Genomic DNA, 17,042 nt, shown 5'->3' on the forward strand with positions numbered 1-17,042 from the left:
CTCTCCTCCTCAAAAAATGTTACTCCCTCGGTCTCCATGACTGTGCTCTTCAGTGGCTCTCATCCTACCTATCCCAACACGCCTTCAGTGTCACTTACAATTCTACTTCCTCCACTTTTCCCTTCTCTGTCGGGGTCCCCCAAGGTTCTGTTCTTGGACCTCTTTTATTTTCAATCTACACCTCTTCCCTGGGTCAGCTGATAGCCTCTTGCGACTTTCAATATCATTTCTACGCTGACGGCACACAAATCTATCTCTCCACCCCTCAACTCACTCCATCAGTCTCCTCACACATCACTAACTTACTACAGACATATCTGTATGGATGTCACACCACTTCCTCAAACTCAACTTGTCCAAAACCGAGCTTATAATATTTCCTCCTCCACGTGCCTCTTCCGCTGACTTCTCTGTCAAGAGAAATGGTACAACCAGGGCTGCTGATAGAAATCATTGGGCCCCGTACAGGCTACCCGACAGGGCCCCCTTCAGCCCCGCCCCTGGTCCCGCCCCTGGTCCCGCCCCTGGTCCTTCCTTCAGCCCCACCCCTAGCCCCTTCCTTCAGCCACACCCCTAGCCCCTTCCAGGCTTTCAGTGGCTGCAGGAAGAAATTGGGGAGATTGGTTCCTCTAGATCAGTATTTCTCAACATTTTACCAGTCGTGGTGAAATATATTGCCTCTTCACTGCCTGTCAACTGCCTCTGAAAAGCAATCTGAGCCTGAATTGCTTTTCAGAGGAATGGTATTTTCTCATTGGTATTACGAAACCCGCTCTAAAAATCAGTTCTGATTGTACAGAAAAAGGCCGTCAGGTTTAAAAGTAACTTGTGTATACACACACACTCGCATGTAAACACACATGTATGCACATACACACACATATACATACACACACAAACATGCACACACACACACCTCTTAAACAGTAGCTGTCTGCAAGGGGGGGGACCAGAAGTTACACATGGCACATGGCATGAGGCTAGATTTATATAGCAGCAGGCAACTTTTTTTTGGAAAAGGGGGACAAAAATGACAGATTTCTGGCCATGCTTTCTCAACAAAATAGGCCCCTCACTTCTACTTTATTTCCAAAATCTGTGCATTTGAAGGGTCTATGGTCTCCTCTCCTGAGGGATACTGTGAGAATTTACCATCTACTATAGTCAGTTATATGCCTCTTCTTCTCTGCCTCCTGATTTTGAACACATGCATACAAACATATATAGATTGCTTTTTAAAAAATTGGCAGCTGCAGCAGTACTGTACCTTCACTCTCCATGCCAGGTACTGCGCTGTAGGGGGAGGCAGAGAGCACACACTGCAAGACACTTCTCCCTCGCTTTCACTTTCAGTGTAAACAGTGACATCGAGCTCCTGCACTGCTGATTTACACAGCAGCTGAGTATCAGGCAGCCAGCTCTCTAACAATTCAGGCATGGAGGGAGGGGGGCACAAGGGTCCCCTGCAGCATGGGGCCCAGTCGCAATGGCTATTTCTTTGTCCTGTATACCACTGCCATGAGTGGAGGGAGATGAATCACTCCGCCAGGGAAGGGAATATGCAGGCTGGGACTTGAGCCAGCATGCGGAGCGGGCGCGGAAGTGACATGCACCCGAAATAGAAAAAATTTGTCCCTCCCACACACCCACAAGAACATCAATACAACGGTACTCAGAAAGTAGAAAAAACTCAGATAAGTTGGAAAAGAGGGGAGGGGAGGGGGGGGGGGCTGGCTGGAGAAGGGCTTTTTTTTAATTTTTATTCTGCATCCTTTAATTCTCTGATTGCCGGGCCCCCCTGCTGGCCGGGCCCAGTACAATATGGGCAGTTGTACTGGCTTATCAGCGGCCCTGGGTACAACCATCCACCTATCCCCACCACATGTCAGCATGCTAGGTGTTATCCTGGACTCTGAACTCTCCTTTCAGCCCCACGTCCAATCACTTTCCAAAGCTTGCCGCCTCAACCTCCGCAACATCTCTAAACTACGTCCCTTCCTAACCAATGAAACCACAAAGCTCCTGATTCACTCCCTGGTAATCGCTCGCCTTGACTACTGCAACTCCCTCCTCATTGTCTTACCTTTAAATAGACTATCCCCCCTTCAGTCCATCATGAATGCTGCTGCCAGACTCATCCACCTTACAAACCGCTCAGTGTCTGCTACCCCTCTCTGCCAATCCCTCCATTGGCTGCCACTCTGCCCCCAACTACATCACTAGCCTAGTCTCAAAATACCAACCTAATCGCCCTCTTCGTTCCTCCCAAGACCTTCTGCTCTCTAGCTCCCTCATCACCTCCTCCCATATCCGCCTACAGGACTTCTCCTGAGCCTCGCCCATCCTCTGGAATTCGCTACCCCAATCTGTAAGACTGTCTCCACATTTATCCTCTTTTAGGCGATCCCTGAAAACCTTCCTCTTCAGAGAAGCCTATCCTGCCTCCATCTAACAACTGCACTATTTTCTATTTTCTCCATTAGCTCATCCCCCACAGCTATTACCCTTTGTATAACTTGACCCTCCCTCCTAGATTGTAAGCTCTAACGAGCAGGGCTCTCTGTATTGAATTGTATAGTCTGCCCTAATGTTGTAAAGCGATGCGTAAACAACTGTCAGTGCTATATAAATCCTGTATAATAATAATAAATGCGCCCTCATCAGTATTCAGTGTAAGTAATACAGTTGTGCTCATAAGTGTACATACCCTGGCAGAATTTATGATTTCTTGGCCATTTTTCAGAAAATATGAATGATAACACAAAAGCATTTCATTCATGGTTAGTGTTTGGCTGAAGCCATTTATTATCAACTAACTGTTTTTACTCTTTTTAAATCATAATCACAACAGAAACTACCCAAATGACCCTGATCAAAAGTTTACATACCCTGGTGATTTTGGCCTGATAACATGCACACAAGTTGACACAAAGGGGTTTGAATGGCTATTAAAGTAACCATCCTCACCTGTGATCTGTTTGCTTGTAATTTGTGTGTGTGTATAAAAGGTCAATGAGTTTCTGGACTTCTTAAATGAGTTTCTGGACTTGCATCTTTCATCCCGTGCTGCACTGACATTTCTGGATTCTGAGTCATGGGAAAAGCAAAAGAATTGTCAAAGAATCTGCAGGAAAAGGTAGTTGAACTGTATAAAACAGGAAAGGGATATCAAAAGATATCCAAAGAATTGAGAATGGCAATCAGCAGTGTTCAAACTCTAATCAAGAAGTGGAAAATGAGGGGTTCTGTTGAAACCAAACACGGTCCGGTAGACCAACTAAAACTTCAGCCACAACTGCCAGGAAAATTGTTCGGGATGCAAAGAAAAACCCACAAATAACTTCAAGTTAAATACAGGACTCTGTGAAAACATGTGGTGTGGCTGTTTCAAGATGCACATTAAGGAGCCACTTGAAGAAAGATGGACTGCATGGTCGAGTCGCCAGAAGAAAGTCATTACTGTGCAAATGCCACAAAGTATCCTGCTTACAATACGCCAAACAGCACAGAGACAAGCCTCAAACCTTCTGGCACAAAGTCATTTGGAGTGATGAGACCAAAATTGAGTTTTTTGGCTACAACCGTAAACGCTACATTTGGAGAGGAGTTAACAAGGAATATGATGAAAGGTACAGAGGTGGATCACTGATATTTTGAGGATGTAAGAGCTACAAAGGCACAGGCAATTTGGTCAAAATTGTTGGCAAGATGAATGCACTATGTTATCAAAAAATACTGGAGGAACATTTGCTTTCAAAAGCCAGGAAGCTGCGTATGGGACGTATTTGGACATTCCAACATTACAATGATCCAAAACACAAGGCCAAGCTGACCTGTCATTGGCTACAGCAGAATATAGTGAAGGTTCTGGAGTGGCCATCTCAGTCTGCTGACCTCAATATTATTGAGCCACTCTTGGGGTGATCTCAAACGTGCAGTTCATGCAAGACAGAGCAAGAATTTACAGGAACTGGAGGCTTTTTGCCAAGAGGAATGGGTAGCTTTACCATCTGAGAACATAAAGAGCCTCATCCACAAATACCACAAAAGACTTCAAGCTGTCATTGATGTTAAATGGGGCAATACACGGTATTGAGAACTGGGGTATGTAAACTTTGGTTTAGGGTCATTTGGGTAGTTTCTGTTGCCATTATGATTTAGGAAGAGTAAACACAGTTGATTGATAATAAATGGCTTCAGCCAAGCACTAACCATGAGTGAAAGAAATTTTTTTATGTTATCATTTAGTGGCCAAGAAATCATAAATTCTGCCAGGGTATGTAAGCTTATGAGCACAGCTGTAAAGCACCTGGCATTAGTGGTAAGTTGGAGTACTAAATGCCTCGGTGTCGGTGGTCAGTAGGAGTAATAAATGCCCCAGCGTCAATGGCCAGTGGGAGTAATAAGTGCTTCAGCAAGGTTAATAAATGCTCCAGAATCAGTAGTCAGTGTGAGAAATGGTGCACCCTCATTGGTGGTCAGTGGGAGGAAGCCCCATCATTGGTGGAAAGTGGTCAGAATATAATGGCCCATCATTGGTGGTCAGTGAGAGGAATGTTGCCTCATCATTGGAGGTTGGCCAGAGGAATGAAGCCCTTTTATTGGTGGTCAGTGGGAGAAATGTTTCCCCATCATTGCTGGACAGTGGTAGGAATGTAGTGCCATCATTTGTGGTCAGTTGAGGAATGTAGCCCAATCATTAGTAGTCAGTGAGAAGAATATAGCCCTATCATTGGTGGTTATAGGCCATACTTTTCTGCTTAGAGTTCTGGAAGAAACCATTTATTTCTGCACTTTTGAATGTTACCGTGTTTATGATGTACTTTAAACAAACCAGTCAGAACAGTAATGTAGGAACTGCCATTGCTGACTTATTGTTGAGATTACAAGTTCCAAGGCTACAACACTCAGTAAAATTCAAGCAAAAAGAGCAACCATCTGTATGTCAGGTGTTTCAGCTTCACTGGCTGCATGCATGTTCAATAAGCAGTGAATATAGGCAAAACATATTGGCATTCACAAACAAGTCAGCAGTGGTAGCTCCTACATTTCTATACTGAGGGTGTTAATTCCTCTTAAAATAGTCATATTCTTATTGGATGTTTCAGGTCCATCTGACAGAGCAAAAGTTACATGGAAAGTCCAAAACATCCACCGCCATCCAAAATATGACCCCAATGGCAAAAAAGATAAGAATGTTCTAAAATCCTTTGAATATGATTTGGCTCTTGTCGAATTGAGCCAAAAGATTGAGTTTTCTCCAACAGTCAGGTATCATTTTTTGTTTGTAGAGAATTCCCTCTAGTGTGTAACATGCAAGTCTTTAAATCTGATACAATAACAACAATATGGGATAGCAAGTGTGAAAATGCTTGTCAAATTAAAATGTATATAAAAAACTCTTAATACCCTGTGCCTTGGAGAATATTTACATCAATGTGTTGTTAACAATACACTTTCTGCCACCATAAAAAACCAAAGACTTTTAAATACAAACAAGACTAACTAAAAATACACTCTCTGGTAGCGCAATAATGCACTTAAATATGTTATAGGTGCTCCTAACAAATCAATATAAAGTCCCAATGTCTGTGATATTTTTTTTTAAATAAATGCTAAATACACTTAAAAAAAATTTCTTTAAAATACCGATCAAAAAATATCACCACCAGAAGTGCCCAGAATATGATAACTGGTGAAGAATGTGTCTCCCCACGTCACATCTGGTCTGACGTCACATCCGGGTGCCGTAAAGTCCTGCCAACGTGTTTTGTCACTTATGACTTCATCTGAGGCTGGGTTCACACTACTGCAAATTGGATGTTGGTTTCCCCACATCCAATTTGCAAGACAGGAGAGTGTGCCCAACTCTCAATGGAGCCGGTTAACACATCTCCCTGGCAGCCGCGGAGCGGATTGCACAGGGGTCCTGTGCATCTTTGGCTCAGTTTCAGGTCCGAATTCAGGCAAAAATTTGGGCCTGATTTGTCCATGAAATGGAGAACAGGGATGCACCAGACCCCTGCTGTGAGCTGCATCTGCACTAAGTGTGAACCCAGCCTGAGGGTAATTTTTAGTTACTCTTGTTTGTATTTACACTAAAATTTATGATTGAGTGTCATATTGGAAGTTATTTTAACTACTTGGTGACTGCAATACGTATATATACATTGCAGTTTGCAAGTAGTGTACCAGGGTTATAGCTAAAGCTATCACTCATAGCTGGTATTTTTTTTTCAGCCAGCGATCGGTTTTCCGGCTAATTAGCCACTGGCTCGCTTTCAGAAGTGGGGACAACCCGCCTCCCGCCACTCGCCGGTGTATCTCAGGCTTACTGTTTTTACCGGCGCACCCGAGAAACAATAAGAAGGTGTGGCCAGCTGGTCACAAAGGCGAACAGATGCTCTCTGATCACCTTTATGGCCTCGAAGAACTGGAGCGACGTCATGACACAAGTATACACTTTTTTTTTTAAAGCAAAAGTTCAAACTTTTTTTTTTTTTGTATCTTTTGCTTTTAAAGGTAAAGGAGAGATTTGGGATCTTTTTGATCCCAGATCTCTCCATAAAGAGGGCCTGTCATCCTTATTTCTATTACAAGGTTTATATTCCTTGTAATAGGAATAAAAGTGATTTAAAAAAAATAATGAAAGGGACAGTGTCAAAAATTTAAAAGCACCCCCATCACTCCGTGCTCACGCACAGAAGTGAACGCATACATAGGTTGTGCACGCATATGTAAATGATGTTCGCACAATGTGAGACATCGCCGTGAACGTTAAAGCGAGAGCAATAATTCTAGTGCTAGACCCCCTTGTAATCCTAAACATGTAACCTGTAAAATTTAAAACATTTTAAAGCTTCGTCCATGGAGATTTTTAAGTATTGTAGCTTGTTGCAATTCCATGAGTATTTTAAAGCGTAACATCATCTTTCACATTTTACAAAAATATTTGGGTATATATTATGTTTTGGTTTTTTTTTTAATTAATTAAAGTGAATTTTTTCCCCAAAAAATTGCGTTTGAAAAACGGCAAATACTGTGTGACATAAAAAATTCCAGAGATCTCCATTTTATTTTTCCTAGGGTCTCTGCAAAAAATTTTGGGGGTTATAAGTATTTTACTAGCAAAAAATACTGATTTAAACAAAAGGTGCCAGAAAAAGCTTGGTCTTCAAGTGGAAAACGTTTATAGTAACTAAAAATTTGAACTCACTAAAAGTGCAAAATAAAAAGCAAGGAAAAATATTTTCTTACAATGCGCTGTAAAAAATGTATGGAAATATGCATATTTTGCCAAAGAATATAAGCAATGAAAGCATTTCAAAATGATTTTCTTTTTACAGGCCTATTTGTCTTCCATGTACAAGTGGAGCATCCTGGGCATTAAAACAACGAGGCAAGGCTGTGTCTTGCAAGGATCATGGTAAGTGTTCAAATATTCCAGGAAATGTAACAAAGTGTGAAGTAAGAAATACGTAACACAACCCCCGAAAGTGCCGCTGATTGAGATAGGTCTTCTGATGCTGGCCTCAACCTTCTAAAAACCCCCAACCTCTTGGACATACCCGAACACTAGGTCTCACACAGGAATCACAGACAGCAAACCTAGTACTCAGTATAGTAAAGTCTTCTACCTTTTTTGGTCTAATGAGAACCTCCAAGGCCAAAGATAGCTGACATCCTTCAATATGTGGTGGGTTGTGAGGCATAGTGGGTGCAAAGATGGTGAAAGTCATTGGGTGCCAGATACTTTTTGGATGTAAAAGAGGTTTTATTTCTTTTAACAGTCCTTTTATATTTTGAAGGGAAAGTGGGTTAGGGCCAGGACACCCTTACATAGTTGCAAACTCAATTGGCAGACTCCGAGACTTCAATAGGAGGACAGCCGTGCAGGGAAAGGCCCCAGCAAGAAGCCACATCTGCACCTGCAGGAATACTGTCTCCTATGGTAACAGTCCTTTAACAGTTTCTAACTGAAACGTAACAGTTCTTTCAGCTCCACTGCAACTGCTCCTTGTAGTTCTTCAATACTGAGCTCCTGGTCTCTTACTATACCCTCTGATTCACTGACTCTGAATCCCTTGAGCTCCTCCAAGGTTTGCGGTGGTATCTCCCTCGAGCGTCACCCCCCCCGCTTCTCTTCTGGGGACACACAAGGCTGCTCTGCAAGCGTCTCCTTCCCTGACCTGATCACCGCTTGAAGTTTCCCGATTCTCCACTGTGCCCTTTCGGTGAGAATATGGTTACGGTACTTGCTTCAGTTACTCACTGTGGTCCCTGGTAAAGGCGACTGGTCCCTTCGTGGCGACAGCTTCCATTCTACATCCGACCACTGACAGGTTCTCCGGCCGGCAGAACCGTCACTTCTGGTTGGACTGCAATCCGCAATCCCAACCCTTCGCTGCTCTCTCACTTCTGGATAGGCCCTTACACAACCTAGCAGCCAGATGCCCCTGGGATAGGCCCAATCTCTGGCCTAGCAGCCCGGGGCATACGACACACATCCACCCAGACAGCTGTCCAGGTGGCACAGAACATAGATCACCTGACTCCACCAAATACATAGGCTCTCCCAGCAGGCCAAGGGATTCAAGAAAACCCCTGCCCATTGGCTGAGATACCCCATATACTCATAACCTGACCTTGAGTTTTCCTTCTCATATCTAGTACCACCAAGTACCCGGCCACCTAGTGGTAGAAGAGAAAAGTGCAACAAGACCAAACTTAGGGAGAAATCAATAAATCCCTATCAATCAACCAAGATGACTACTCCCGGCAAGTAAATTTGTGAGGAGCTCCCTAACTAAACTCCAGGGTGCTACATGAGCAATACTGCTATTTGGAAATAACAGACAGTAGAACAATCAATAAAAGCAAGCTTTGTATATTGATGCCTAATAATGGTTAAACAATAAAAAAGGAGAGTGATAAGAAAAAAAAGCATTAAATGACAGAGATGGTAGTACATTTAACATACAGAACAGTTAACAATACCACGTAGCTTAAAATTCTACCAGCCACACAGGTTAACTTAAACAGTAACACTGTCGCCCTGAGTGTACAATGAGCAGTAATAAAAATTCAGGTATATCTAAACCCCCAGAGCTACACTGCTCAATGGCACAAATGGTGGCTATACTAGGTCTAAGGCTGTCTGAAGGTCTCCGTCCAGGCCCGAGTGACCCAAAGTAGGTAACAGGAGGTGGTATGTGAGTAGATGAAGTAATACAGGGGAAGTCCTTAAGTTGTTTCTTCTGCCGGCTAACGTCATGGCCCTTCGAAGTGTTGGTGCACTTTAAGAGTTTGCAACGAGCCTGTGTTCTATCGATTTGTGCCCCCTGTCGAAAAGTGCCCGGGCATGTGCAGAACGGAAGGGCACTGCAGCTGATTTGCCGATCAGCTGGAGTGACATCACCATAGCGCATGCGCACATCCTAGGAGGGTTTTTTCGATGGGCGATACCATTCCACGGGCACAATTGAAAGTTATGAAAAGAGCAGAGGGACACCATAGATGTCAGATTGTGCCTCGTTGTAAACCCACGGCGCAACAGCAATGCACAATATGACAAATACGATGTCCCTCCACTGTTTGCATAGCATTAAATTGTGCCCAAGAAATGGTATCTCCCATCGAAAAAAGGCTCCTACGATATGCGCATGCGCTTTGGGATGTCACTTCAGCTGTTCGGCAACTCAGCTGAAGGGCCCTTCCGTTCTGTGCATGTGCATTTTGACGGCGGGCACATATCGACAGAACACCTGCATCCAGTTAGGGTCTGCTAGAGAACTGGTTGTTAGCTCAGTTGTAAGATAGGCAAGACAAACAATGATTGAAAATAGTTAAGTCAAGTGTAAGGGAAATTCAGGGAAACAGTATTGTCAGGTCACCTGAGACCAGGTGACAGATAAACTCTGTGGGAGTCGGAAGTGCACCGCTAAGGTAGTGGACCCTAGGACTGACTGCTGCGGATTGAACCCTGGAAGGTTCAGGAAGCTGGTCTACAGGATAACTAACATGGATCCCGGTGGGAGCTAGAGCATAGATTCCCCAGGGCGCGGAGTCTAAGAGCCAGCGGGTGTTCACCAGAGCCTCTAGTGGTGAGGATGGACTGCGCTGCAGTCTGGCTCCAGTTCACGGCCTCCAGGGTCTCGCAGCTCACGCTCACCGTAGACTACAGGAGAAGAGGAAGGAGGCAGCAGGCTGGAATGACAGGGAAGTAAGGGGTAAGCCAAAGGTCAGGGCGACTAGCAGACAGGAAGAGTCGAGAACAGGCCAAAGTCGGTAACAGGAATCAGACGTAGGAAACACAGCAAGTACACACAGAGACTAACACACAATGGTTGATCAGCACTGCTGAATTGCAGTGCACAGGTTATATAGGGTTCCCTGATAGGACCTGGGGTGGGGCCGTGCTAGAGGAGAGGTTATAAAACCAGTCAGGTGAGGGTCAGCTGGTCTCTAGAGATGAACACTCGGAGACAGGTAAGCTGACAGACAAATTCTATTGCATAACCATGACAAGTATTATGTTGAACAAGGGTTCAGTATGAAGGCCTACTGCCTGCTGTGCGCACCTGGGCTAAGTGCATTTGTGGAAGGTGCAGCGATTAGCCGGTCACTGGATAACTAACTGTTCCTGCCAAACAGTGTTGATAGCTGGTTGACAACCCTCTCACCAGTCCTGCGAACAGCACTGTGGATGGTGATAAGCGGCCTCTTTATCTCTCTTTTAAGAACTGTTCTGTAGCAGCAAAACAGATGTTGCGGTGGTACTCTGCTCTTCAGTAGAGATGGCACAGCATACAGGCTCTCCCCTTAGCTGGAATCCCTGAACGGCTGCACGCACTGCCCAAGAGGTTCACACTCCCCCTTGTCCCAGCGCCAACTGCCCTGAACTTTCCCAGGTAGTCTGGTATCAATTCCTCCTCCCCTCCCCCAGAGTCCTATGGCTTTTTGGGAAATGTAGTTTTCCTCCAGCTCTACACAGCACAGCCACCCATCCTCGGGACTACATATCACAGAATGTTGTTTGTAGCAGTGTCTTTCCTTTGGCTACCCTTTGAGTTTAGCAACAACCAGATAGGAGAGGGGAGGAGTGAAAGTGTAGGGAGAGAGCTAAGGGCAAGCGTGACTGAGACCCTCAGCTCTCTGATGCTGAATGGCTCAAAACATTTAGTGGAAACAAACTTGCCAGCACCTGGCTACAAAGACATTGAAGAATCAGTGCAGTTTGGGGTTGATATGAGTGGGTCAATTATTTGAAAATATTTTGCCTTCACTGGATCACCACCCCCTCCCCCCATGACCATGCAAATAAAATGTAATTAAGCAATATATGGACAGTATGGCCACTTTGGCAAAATACACAGGTAGCTTATTTCTTCAATAGGACACAGACGTTGAATCCAACATAATTTTACTTGAAATACAGTAAGTGCACTTCTGAAGTGTAAGAAGATGATGACTTTCTATATCTGGTCCCTTTGACAACTAACTGGCTGAGGCAACATAGAGGAAGCAGGGAGGGCCTATTTAGGACTGAACTACCCAGCACTGAACAGTAGGGGAAAACAGAGGGAGCTGCCAAATACAAGGATAAGCAAGCTGTAGTAGCACTATACTACCATAGAATGTCAGTATACACCAGAACATTATCTATAGATATCACTATAACATAACATCAGTCCAAGTCAATAAATGTTGGCTTGTCCTCTGAACCTGAAAGACATATGAAAGAAAGACAAACATGCTAAATGTATTGATAAGTCTGTAAAAAAAAAGCATGAATACTTGTTAAATGTTTTGAAGAACACGTGAACAGTCCCGATGAAGATGATGATCTTCAGAAGAGGTAGACCTCAACAGTTCCACTCTTCTGGCTTCCTGTAACACAACAACCCAAGGCTATAGTATGTCAAACCTCAACTGACTCCAGTTATAATTAAAAGGAAAAAAAGAACAGGCTCACAAAGACCAGTTGAGTAAACACTGGTAACATAGGTCCTCAAGATTAAAGATTTATTCTCTGATGAGTGTAGCCTCATCTAATTTATAATCCAAAGGTTAAACAGAACAGATCAAAGTAGACCAGTTGAATAATCACTGGTAACATACTGTATGTACATGTGCTCTCAAGAGAAAGATGAAGTCTCTGATGAGTCTTCGATGTCCTGAACATAACATCCTGGAACAGTGTTTGAAGACATTAGGTCACTTCTCCATAGGTGACAAAGTCCTTTAAAGGTGGATGTAGAATAGTCTCTCTAGCTGGTTGAATGGATTCTTGACAAGTCCATGTTTAGGAGGCTCTGCTTCCACCTACTTTCTTGCATGACGGCTTGTATTAATGACTGATGGATTTCTTAGGCCTTTCACTTTTAGCAACTTTCCTGATGTGATGTTTGAGCTGTCAGCTTTATCAGTTTGGATCTTAATGATTGTGTCTGTAGCTGATATGCAGCTTAGGTCAAGACTCTGTTCGGGAATGTAGAAATTTTAAACTCTGGCTCGGATTTTCCTGGTTATTTGTCAAAAATCCAGTCTCACAGCTGTCAGTAGTAGTTTGAGATGTTGTCGTACTGATGCTGCTATAAGATGATTCTCTAATACAGACTTGGTCACTCACGGAAAGTCTCGTTGTCAGAGTGAGTATTTCTTTTGAGTTCCTGAAGCATGAGATTTGAGAGTTGAAGGGGATTGTCTCTAATTTCCTCAACAATAGTTTTACAACTGCATCTAATGCCTTTACTTTGCTTATTACTAGAACAAGGAGTGCCCGTAATTACCTAAATTAATCCTTTAAGCATAAGGACCATTTCGAGGATCACTTATAGGCTATTCTTGTACCTTGTGAACCCTGTAAAAGCATGATTTGGCATCTTTTTGAAGTGGTAGGATGTAACTAGTCCAATCAATGAAGGATAGATGATGTATGTCTTATGGTGTAGGGAACTTCTCCCTGTCATATTGACTCTGTATTTGACTGCACAGGAAGATTAATTCCTTTAGTTCCTTTCATGTCTAAGCAATTCTTTCTGTGATATTTACTATTCCAGGATATGCGTGCAGGGTGTAGGACAGTGCTGGTGGCTCTATTTTTTGGGGAGAGGGGCAACAAACACCCACCACCTCCCCTCACTGTTTGGTCGGTTAGTCGATACCCCCACCCCCCGTCGGTCGCTCATCCGCCCACTAGCTCAGCACTTACCCCATCTACTTTCGGCTTCCCCTGCATCTCCTCCTCTGCGGCTTCCTCCTCGACGGCCAATACGGTCGCATCTCCTCTCAGCCAATTGGGTCTTAAGACCCGCTTCCTGATTGGCCGGGAGGAGAATCGGGAAGACTATAGCGAATATTAATTCACTATTGTCACACAACTGGGTGGGCTCAGAGCGCAGTGCTCTTCGCCCACAGCCAACCCTTTTTTTAAGCCAATTTGAGCCTCAGGCTCTAATCATGTGCTTCCAAAAAAAAAACAAACAAAAAAAACCCAATTGAAATCAATGCATCCGGTGCCCTGCATGTAGATTAGGGGCCAGGCGCATGCATTAGGAAGGTGGTGCCCCTCATGGACGGGCTGCCACTGTACATATGCCTGATGAAAGTATTTCCTCAAGGACAACCAAATATATCTACCAAAATGTGTGCCATCTTAGAACAGAGGGTGATTCAAAATACAAAGATAAACAAGTTGAAGTGCTGAACTACCACTAGATATCTGTATACTGTACTTTAGAACATTATCAATGTAATGCAGCTGAATGCAACAGCAGAAAAAAATACATCATAGGTGGGACATAACATATCTTTTCTTCTAGGACAAACAAAACTTTCTTTTGGTGATATTGTCTTATTTTGCTTGTTATGCAATCCATAGACAACACATAACAACTAAAAAACTTGCACTTTTTTCTACATTGAATAGTATTAGTTAAAAAACTTATTGTGTTCATGTAGATAAAAAGTATGTTTTTCCCTATAATCCTTATAATTTGTCCTGTTTAAAATGACTCTAAAATTATTGTTAGATTGTTATGGTTAGAAAAATAGAAATCAGGAAAAATGGTAAGTGGAGAAGAGACATAAGGAGTTGTTTATGGTTGAGCAGACTAAACTAAAGCTAACCATACATTATACAATTTTCTTTAGATTTGCCTTCAACTATGTTGTACAAGGGCCTGCCTGACTGCATACAAGTTGAAAGTGTTTAGGTTTGACCTCATATCATATGTTTTTGGTAAATCTAAAGGAAATTGCACAAGAGCTTTGTATAATGTATGGCCAGCCCAAGGGTTAATAAGGGGTTAAATAATGACGTCAGTATTTGTCAGGTTGCTTTAACCGCTTGCCAACCATACATAGTACATATGCGGCGGCAAGGTAGCTCTCCTGTGCAGGATCACGTACCTAGTACGTGGTCCACGCGTCGGGCTAGGGAGCGTGCCAGTGCCGCCCCTGCTGTACAGCGATTGGCTGCAGCATGATCCAATCAGCGGGTGCTGGTCACTGATTGGTTGCCGGCACCCAAAGATCAGCTCTGGACATTACCGAAGAGAGCCCTGTGTAGGTAAACAAACACAGGGCTCTCTTCTGACAGCAGCAATGTCCTGTTTTTTTCTTCCTGCAAAGTACATTGCTTAGTAAAAACAGCACACACAGTAAAACCATGTTGGCCACACATTTAACCCCTTGATTGCCCTAGATGTTGAGCCCTTCACTGCCAGTGTCATTAGTACAGTGACAGTGTATATTTTTAGCACTAATCACTGTATTGGTGTCACTGGTTCCCAAAAAAGTGACAAGAGTTTCAGTTAGATGTCTGATTTGTCTGCCACAATGTCGCAGTCCCAGTATAAGTTGCTGATCGCCGCCATTACTAGCAAACAAATAAAAATTAATAAAAATCCCATAAATATATCCCATAGTTTTTGGACGCTATAACTTTTGCGCAAACCAATCAATAGATGCTCATTGGGATTTTTGTTTACAAAAAAAATGTAGCGGAATGCATTTTTGGCTGAATTGATGAAGAAATTCAATTTTTTAAAATATTTTATTGCATGTGTTTTATAGCAGAAAGTATAAAAAATATAGATTTTTTTTTTAAATTGTCGGTCTTTTTATTTTTATAGCACAAAAAATAAAAACCACAGAGGTGATCAAATACCACCAAAAGAAAGCTCTACTTGTTAGACGCTTGTTCCAGCGCTGGTTCCCGCATCGCTCCTCTCCCACAGGCAGTTCACACTGCCTTGTGCGAACCGCTGCGGGTGTCATTAACTAATGGCACCCCCAATTTAGTTCACAGATCGCAGTGTGAACTCGCACAGGAATCGGATCTCAAAGGAGAACATCCATGCGATCCGATTCTAGTGCGGGGAAAAACAAGTCCCTGCACTATTTTCTGTGCGAATCCAATACGAGTTCAGCCATACAACCTGCGGTGCGGGTGAAAATCACATGCGATCTCTCAGATCGCGCTAGTGTGAACCCAGGCTTAAGGAGTATTGCAGGTAGCTGTAAGTAAAGCTTGAAGATAAGTACAGCGGTTAAGGATCTACAGTTGGATACTGTAGGTTAAGCTGGAAGATCTACAGTAGGATACTGAGAGAGAAGTTGTTGCTATAGGAGACAGCAGTTGCTACAAGATACAGATCGCTGCATTCAGCTTAAAGGCCCTTTATCTGTATTGCTGTCTGCCTAGTTCTATTTTTGATCTGCAGAGTTTTTCCTAAATGCTATTGCATGTGCCTAAGGGTGTCCTGTGCCCTAACCCTCTTTCCCACCATTCCGTTAAGAGAAATAAAATCTTTTTTGTTCATTTTTACAAAAAGTGACTGGCGCCCAATCTTTCCACCGGTGTGCCTAGTAACCTGCACCCTGAGGAGGAATGTCAGTTCTCCCTGGCTCTGGGGGTCACCATCAGGCCCTTGGAAGTTGGGGACACGGCTACTTGTTGTATTTATGAATTACATTTGTACATTTGTACCTCAAAGTTTTGGCTTTAGATGCACTAAAGTGTTATCCTGTTAAAAAACATACAAACAGTTGTATGGACAAATTCTGTCTTTTATTTCCTCCCACAGAAAACTTTCTACTGTCTGGAAATCTGGTTAAAGCGTTATTTATTACAGAGGAAAGTAAAGATACTTTGGAGCAGATGAATGTCCAGATAAAGCAAGGGAACTGGGTAAGGAGGACTGCAATCTGTAATCCTGCTGTCCAGATCAGTGTTTTCGACAGGCTCGCATTTTAGGCTTTTGCCAGTGTTCTCTTGTGGTTCTTCCATAACAATGTTATTCCAGAAAATAGTGAACAAAAATAAAAAAAAATAAAAATAAAGAAAACAGCATTTTTGCTTGCACATGATTGGATGATGGAAGTCAGCAGAACTGCTGCTTATTTACTAAGCTCTGGAGCAACTGCACTTTGCAAAGTGCACAGTATATTTGCCTTTAGTAAATCAACCTCTATGTTATACATGGTCCTACCTAAACTATTCAATCACATTGTGTCCGATCAGACAGACTTTGTGGTTGATTTACTAAAACCGGAGTGTGCAAAGTCTGCTACAGCTCTGCAGAGAACCCAATCAGCTTCCAGGTATTATTGTCAAAGCTTAATTAAACAAACTGAAGGTAGAAGCTGATTGGTTACCATGCACAGCTGCACCAGATTTTGCACTCTCCAATTTTAGTAAATCAACCCATTTACCCTGAATACTCATACGTAGAGCCAAAGAAGATTGTACCATGTGTGTACATGTACTGTGAGCTTTACTCTTTACAGTCGGCATCTCATGACAGCTCCACTGGATTACATGAAAAATTTCAGCCTTCCTATTAGGTCTAGAGAGAGGAGGCACAACCCTTCTCCTTCACACGATGCAATGACCTATCACCATACTTGAGCATTATTATCTAAGCGCATGCAAACACTAGCTTTCAGGACTAACAAAGTTTGGGCCTGTGTCAATGACTATGGACTTATGTCATTGGTATCAGTTTGATATCAGTTTAGGACGCATCTGAGATCAA

At 43.1% G+C, this 17,042-nt stretch overlaps 1 protein-coding gene across 7 annotated transcripts in view; it reads left to right on the forward strand.

Moving 5' to 3' along the window:
- Positions 1-17,042, forward strand: part of LOC141107591 (complement factor B-like) — a 216,902-nt gene that overhangs the window by 128,647 nt on the left and 71,213 nt on the right. For all 7 annotated transcript variants that reach the window (XM_073598436.1, XM_073598440.1, XM_073598442.1 and 4 more), the window contains 3 exons: positions 5,109-5,271; positions 7,347-7,426; positions 16,092-16,195. In XM_073598436.1, the coding sequence (XP_073454537.1) occupies positions 5,109-5,271; positions 7,347-7,426; positions 16,092-16,195 (347 nt within the window). The remainder of the gene's footprint in view (positions 1-5,108; positions 5,272-7,346; positions 7,427-16,091; positions 16,196-17,042) is intronic.

The sequence above is a fragment of the Aquarana catesbeiana genome, linkage group LG09 (assembly GCF_042186555.1).
Source record: "Aquarana catesbeiana isolate 2022-GZ linkage group LG09, ASM4218655v1, whole genome shotgun sequence".
Taxonomy (NCBI): Eukaryota; Metazoa; Chordata; class Amphibia; order Anura; family Ranidae; genus Aquarana; species Aquarana catesbeiana.